This window comes from Zonotrichia leucophrys, unplaced genomic scaffold (assembly GCF_028769735.1).
Source record: "Zonotrichia leucophrys gambelii isolate GWCS_2022_RI unplaced genomic scaffold, RI_Zleu_2.0 Scaffold_109_149410, whole genome shotgun sequence".
Taxonomy (NCBI): domain Eukaryota; kingdom Metazoa; phylum Chordata; class Aves; order Passeriformes; family Passerellidae; genus Zonotrichia; species Zonotrichia leucophrys.
Window position 1 is genome coordinate 99,313 of NW_026992314.1, and position 7,231 is coordinate 106,543.

At 46.1% G+C, this 7,231-nt stretch overlaps 1 protein-coding gene across 2 annotated transcripts; it reads right to left on the minus strand.

Annotated features, from left to right (window-relative positions):
• Positions 1-231: 231 nt before the first annotated feature.
• On the minus strand, positions 232-4,269 carry LOC135460852 (TOG array regulator of axonemal microtubules protein 2-like). Of its 2 annotated transcripts, XR_010443309.1 has the most exons (3): positions 4,200-4,269; positions 2,650-2,736; positions 232-492 (listed from the first exon to the last, which is right to left on the minus strand). XR_010443309.1 is itself a non-coding variant. In XM_064737807.1 (2 exons), the coding sequence occupies exons 1-2, from the start codon at positions 2,527-2,529 to the stop codon at positions 257-259; spliced, it is 249 nt and encodes an 82-aa protein (XP_064593877.1). In that variant the 5' UTR covers positions 2,530-2,580; the 3' UTR covers positions 232-256. The 2 variants fall into 2 exon arrangements, 1 of the variants encoding a protein (XP_064593877.1); XM_064737807.1 differs by lacking the exons at positions 2,650-2,736; positions 4,200-4,269 and adding an exon at positions 2,517-2,580.
• Between the last annotated feature and the right edge of the window lie 2,962 nt (positions 4,270-7,231).

Below are 7,231 nucleotides of genomic sequence, written 5' to 3' on the forward strand. Positions count from 1 at the left end.
GACCCTTCCTGCCAGCAGAGATTGGCCCAGATCCCCCCTCACTTCTGTGTGAGGCTGAGCCATGATTGCCTTCACCTTGTCCTCCATCTGGAGCTGCTTCAGGCCCCACATGCCATGAGTAGGAAGGGCAATGTAGAGAGCAGGGGGCAGATGCACGCCCTTCCTTAGGATTCTGTCATTTTTGGCACAGCTCAAAAGGCAAATCCAGAGGTGTCCAACTCAGCACTTCCTCAGCTTTCTGGAGAACATCTCGCCTTCACCAGCCCAGCATTTTGGAGAGGTTTTCCCGCACATGTGGAGGCTTGCTGGCAGCACATTCCTTCAGCTGGGTGCCCATCACCTTGCAGAGGGCAGAGGCGAGCTTGGTGGCCACGGTGCGGACGTTGGCGCTCGGCACAGGCAGCGCCTTGTTCCCCAGGCAGGACCAGAGCACGGGCAGGGCGTCGCGCTGGGCGACTTCAGGGCTCCTGGCATGAACCCCCTGCACAGGCACTGCTGGGACAGAGACACAGCTCCTTACCCACCAGCCTCACTGCAATCAAGGATCTGCCTCTGCTTCTGCTTCTTGCCAGCCTCTCTGGCCAAGAGCAGCAAAATAGCACCCAGAGCCCCTTGGTCCAGAAATGGGCAAAGCAGCTGATCCTCCTGGAAATAGAACCATCAACCCCTCAGCACTAATTGCTCCAACCAGAGCCTTGTCCATGTGGCAGACTTCCTACCTTTACTAAATTATTTCACAATCTCTGCATGAACAATGAATGAAATGTCCAATTGCCTTTGATTTCCATTAAGAAATTGTTTAAACCCACACTGAAGATTTGGAAATGTACCATAGAGAGCAATTGAGAGATTTCTAATAAAAGGGATGATTCCATTTTTGTAACTTTGATGTGAGGTGCCAAATGTCTAATCTGGCTCTTCCCTTGGCACACAGCAAAGGGCAGGATTAGAACACACCTCAAAACTCCAGCCCACCAGAGATGGCTGCTGCCTGACAGCTGGATGAGAAACATCAGTGACCAGCTGGTGTCTTTGGCAGAATGCTTTTGGGGCTTCCAACAAAGAGCTGTTTCAAACCTCAGGGTGTCTTAGATAATTACCCAGACCCCATTGCCTTGGCATTTGGGCATCTCCACATTTTAATGCCACTTCCCCTCCGAATGGTAATGGCATTTTTTTTTATAATGTTCACTGAAATAGGGCATAGAGAAAGAAAAATGCTACACAGGGGATTGAAATGTAACCAAAATACGAGTGTTTTCTCACATTGTCCCTGAAATATCTCTGCCCATTTTCTGAACTGAACTGTATCAAACACAGACAAATATTTACTACCAACAGGTTTCTTGCTTGGCAGATTTGGCTGAGAGAAAAAAACCTGAAATGCTCTGGAGACCATTCTTATTTTCTGATCAGACAAAATGTTATCTAGTAGGCATTTAATATTCTGTGGTGGAAGAGAATTCATTTTCTCTATGCTGTTAATCCACCAGCAGTCATCAACATTGAAACATTGAAGGAGCTCCTGCAAGTAACCAAAACCAATTCTGCTATACAAGAAAGGGTTATAGTACCCATTTTAAAATGGAAATTCATTTGAGTTTAAATGCAATTAAAGACATCGGTGACTACTGAACGTGAGGAACAGCTGTCTGTTCCTACTAAATCTCAGAGAGAACATCTGCTTTTTCTAAAGTAGCCCTAATTTATGGTTAATTCCTTTGTTTGAAAAAGAGATCAAAAGAACTGCTAAACTAAATTCCCTATTGCTGGAGATCTACTTTATTCAAATGCTCTTTAAGGGCCTTTGACATTCCCAATTGCTGAACATGCCCTTTTGAGATTCCTAATGAAGACACAAAGTGTACTGAACCTTGCATTCAAAGATGTTGGTATAATTAGCAGTGGATTTAGCCCCAGTTAAAGCAAGGCTATCAATCATCTTCTCTGCTATATATTGGGATTATCCTTTTTCCATTCCTTGGCTATTGCTGACACAGCAAGCTCCTCTGAGGAATCAATTATCAGCTGCATTTGTAGCATTTTGGACAGCGCTGACACAGGCAGACACTGTTTGCACACCCTGAAAGGCTCAGTCCAAGGCCACTGTGACAGCACAGGCAGGGAGCCTCAGCACTCTGCTTCTGTCCTGAGCCCCAGAGGCTGCCTTGCACTAAACCCGTGCCTCTGATACCTCTGTTGAGTTTTGGCCTAAGCTGTGACCCCCGCACAGGATCTGCACGGTTCAGCCTCAAAACTTTCCAAGAGAAAAACAAGAATTCTGTGAGGACAAAACAAACTGATGCCCTGAAACAGCATTGGCCACCATTTCCCCTCAAAGATCACAGATGCCCTTGAGCTTCCCAGAGAGGAGCCAGCTGGGGCATTTTTAGCCCTCCCTTTGCTGGAGGTGGTTCTGAGATGCCCCAGTGAGAGCTCAGCCCCAGGCCCAGCACTGCCCCCATCTCAGATGCTGCCCAGCTCTGCAGCAGGCAGGGAAAACCTGCCAAACCCACCTGCCTTGGCCATGGGGCAGCAGGGACAAGCTCAGCACCTCCTGTTTGGAGGAGCTGCTCTGCTGTCTGCTCACAGGCATTCCCTGTAAATACTCCCTGGGAAGAGCTCTTGGCTCAGAAGGGGAGGCCATACCTGTGATACGCTCGGTGACATCCAGCAGGGCTTGGCCACTCAGCTGATTCCATTGGTAGCTGAACTCTTTCAGCAGTGACACTTTATCTACAAGGGAAACACACGTTTCTGCTCACTTTTCTCAGGTCATAGGAGAAAGGACAGTGGGGAGGGATAGGGCAGGGTGTTGCCATTTGTGACGAAGGAGACCAGGACATCCATTGATCATCACAGGCCCAATTTTATTGCTCAGTACGGCGGGTTAAATACAGTTCATAATGAACTTCATGCATATTGCAAAAGTTGAGCCAGGATTGGTTAGTTACATATCAGCAGCTACACCTACTTCTGCATTCCTATGGTTCTACTTTTGATACTTTCTACATATTCTCAGGAGATATTCAGGAATAATCTCTACTCCCTATCCTCATGTTGTAGCAAGGTCACTGATTGCTAATTGCTGACATCTCCTTTCAGCTTGCTGACTGCTGACTTCCCCCTCTTAGCTTAACCAGCGGCATTATGTCAGTATGGCCTTTCTCAGCTAACCAACTATTAATAAAACTCTCCACAGCAGGGCCATCCCCATTTTATAAAATAAAGTACATTTCTGTAGATTTTTGAATCCTTTTTTTCTTTCCTTCTAGCCTACTTGGCAGGGTTTTATATTCCAAAAGAAACCCTCTCCTCTCACAGTTGTAAATCGAAACTTTTCTGCTGTAGCAGGAGCTGTGTTAAAACATTTCACATCAGGGACCTCGAGAGTTCAGTCACATGGAAGCAGTGAAAAGGTTTTGCATCCCAGAGCAAAAAGGAAGAGCCCCATACTTGGGTCACAGAAAGGCACTGAGTCAGGCAGTTCCTGAGATCACAGGAAGCAGCTGGCGAGGAGAAAGTGGAAACTCCCCTTGAAGACCTGCCTCTTCAACACTCCTTTTTTCAGGCATATTTCCCCAGTACAGCATTCTCAGAGCTGACATAAATCTGTGTGGCAAAGGAATTTAGAGCAGCCCTTGCCTATGTAGTTAATTGCTGTGGCCATCTTGCCCCATGCAAAACAACAAGGCATCATTGACAGCTGGGTTTATACCTGTTTGTTCTAAAGAAATGACTTGGTGAATCACAAGTTCCCCTTTAAATAGAAGACAAAGAAGAAAAGTGGAAAACAGGCAGCTAATGCCTCTAATGTAGAGCCTCCCAGGTGCTGCTCTGCAGAAGCTTGATGGGTCAGTGTCCCTTCATGCCAACAGCAAAGCTGTTCATTGGGAAGTCAGACGGGGCCCAAGCAAACTCCAAACCCCCTTTGCCTCTGAACTGTAGCAGAGCTCGTAGCCAGGACTTGCTCTTCAGACAAGCAGCACAGAGCCAAGGGCTCCTGGCACTGTTGGGAAATGCTGATCCCATTCCAGCCTGTTGGGGATGGTGCACAAGGACTGCACCTGCACAGCCTCTGGTGGGTGTCAGCTGCAGTGTTCCACAGACAAGAGCAGCTGTCAAGGCACTCAGCGCTCTCTTGTGCAGGAGAGACAGAGACGAAGCTGAGGAGAGTCCCTGCCAGGGCTCAGCCTTACCCAAATGAGCAATGGATTCTTCCAGTGCTTTCACAGCTGCCCCACGAATCCTGGGATCCTTTGAGTTCAGGTTCTTTGTTATTCCTTCCACCAAACCAACGATCCCTGGGTTCACGGCATCTTTCAGGGCTCCTGTGATTTCAGCCAGCACGTCCAGCGCCCTCTGCTTCACCTTCTTGTGGCTGTCAGATATTCTCAGGACAAAATAATCAAAAATCTGTGAAGAGAACAAGCAATGTGAAAGCTGGATTCAAATGTCCTTGTTTGAAGTGTGGCTGTAGCAGTCAGCAATGTCAAAGATGAAAGTGATCCTTTCTGTCAGGTCAGCACTCACTTGCACAATTTCACTGCTTTCCTGTGGGCCACTCACTGGAATGGTGGTGCAACCTCATGCTGGTTGAAAGATTTTCTTCTGTTTTTAAGAGGTTTGGCTGGGGACTGAATAGTTCCTATGGTATTTCTCTCCATCTATAAATCATTAAATCAATTCCATTTATTAATGCTAAAGAGTACCTTTGCTTTGAATGGAAGCAGATGTTTACAATGCCTGGTTTTCTATACAGTTGCCTCAAGTACTGAGGGCAGTTATGATTTTGCCAAAACTATGGCTGGAGAAGATCTAAGTTTTCTTTTGTTTGTCTCAGAGCTAGTGTCTGGAGAAGTGCAGGGCTCTGATCAACTCTTCCAGGATCCAGACCATTTCTCTAAGTAACAGGTGGACTTCTGAAATGTAATGTGCTGTACAGCTCTCATTAGAGCAGGTTCAGTCCCTTGACAGCCACATTATCAGGCACCTTTCCCTGGAAAAAGGGAAAAAGCAGCTACTGGGAGGAGAAGGCAGAGATGAGTCCTTAGCTGTTTTCCTCCTTTTCCAAAGAGAAAAACAGACCCCCAAGAAGGGTGAGCACTGTCTTTACCAAGAGGAAAAGGAACAAGGATGGAAATGAGTAGCCAGAGCTGTGACAAGATGGAGTGTATAGAAGTATTGTTAAAAAAGGCAACTGGATTTAAACCAACCCAGCCTGATACTTCTCTTCCCTATGCAAACCCATTTTTGGTCTAGAGAACAATTGCCATGCTTTCAGGGGCTGGATTCCCTTCACTTCACCCAACTGGGAGTAGGAGAGAGCAGCAGTTACACCAGCAGAAAGTTCTGCCATCATCTGATGAACAGCAGCAATAGGCACCTGCCAGACAAATACAGCTGGACTGAAATAACTTGTCCTGAAGCCTGGACCTGAATTACATTTGTCTGGGTAAGAGGGACCAGCGTGTCCCAAACAGCCAGGACAGAGTGCCAAGACACACTGAATTAACTTTGCTGCTACAGGCTTAGGAAAGGAGCTAAAGGAAAGCAGGGCAGTATTCCCAAAAGACAGACAGTCACTGCAGTAACTAGGATTGACTTGGACATCTTTTGTAATTTTGGGAATTTTCGTTGGACATACTACTTTCCAGTGTCCTTTGCAAAGACTCTGTTACTCTTCAGAAGCACAATTCTCACTTAATTGCTTTACATGAGGGCAGGTAGAGAGAGCTGTGGGGCTTACGCTTAAATGTAAACCCATTTTCTCCACTTTCCTTTTCCTCTTTGTGACCTATTGAAAATATTCAAAACTCCACTTTTTCCCTGATAATATCAGTTCCTTTGTGGCCTGCAGATGAACAGGCTGAGGATTAACAGCTCATTCCCAGGAGCAAAATGATTCAGCAGAAGAGGAATGAGCTAAAGACAGATTGGGTATGTTTGATTTCATATTAGCAGTGGCAATACTTGCACAAAGGAGACATTTCTCCTGCCAATCACTTACTTTCTTCTTAATTCTTGTCAGAATATCTTCCAGGTCACGAGGGGGAAAGAGATTGTCTCAAAAGCATTTTAAATTGTTGATGACTGAGCAACATCTTCACACACTCCTGTCCATAATGCCTAAGGAAGGAAGGAACTGAAGGCAGGAAGGAAGGAAGTGAAAGAAAAGTGAACAAACACAGGAAGAGTGTACAAAGAGCTGATACCTTAAACTCATCAGGGCAATCCCTGCATGAGAAGGCATTACCTACTCAGCAAAGAGGAAGATTTACCTCACTTGGCACTGCACAGTACTGTCAGCTGAACACAAGAGGCAAGAGGAGAATGTGGGGCAACAGAGAAATACCATTTCACTCTGAAACTGGGGATGTGCTTCTGTGACATCAAAGGATCCCAGGGAACGAGCAAAACACATCTGCTTTGTTGTCAGAGCCTATTAGCAGTGTCTTGCTGCCATTGCACAATAATTTGCCTTTCTTTACCTGGCAGGGAAGCCAGGACAAAACACCTCATGCATCCTCTTGATTATTCTATACTATGTGTATGCACAGGGGCAGCTACTGGCTCTGGTGTTCTTGGCAGCTATTAATGGGAATTTAATCATCAAAGGAAGGGGATTTTGGTGGTTTGGGTTGATTTTGCCACTAGGAAACCACAGTTTTTTCAAGAAGAAATGTGGAGCTCACTGAGCCACAGATAACAGCATTCTAGAAATCTGCAGAACAGGTTTAGAAAGACTGAATATGTTGGCTAAAGACCCCTGAAATATTTCTAGGATAGTCTGAAGTTAATGAGAAATGGATGTTTGGGATCCTTCAGTGATGAACATTAGCCAACACTTTGGCTTTGTGTTGTGCACCTAAGGCCAATGAAAACTGTTGGACTGGCTGATCTGAGCTCTTTTGATCTCAGTAAAGAATCCTTCAAGCCACAGGAAAAAGTTGGCAATGTTCCTTTTTGCTGGCCAACCTCAGGTTTCCCAGTACAGCCATTTGCCCAGGCAACCCAGAGCAGTGGTCACAGTGCCAAGGCTGACAGAGCTCAAGAAGAGTTTGGACAATGCTCTCAAGCACAGGAGTGACTCTTGGGGTCACTGCACATGGCCAGGAGATGGACTGATGACCCTGATGGGTCCCTTCCAACTCAGGCCTATTCCATGATTCTATGACCCTTATTCACACAGTGAGGTAACTTCATATTCCCTTTGGTTTCCACTCTTGTG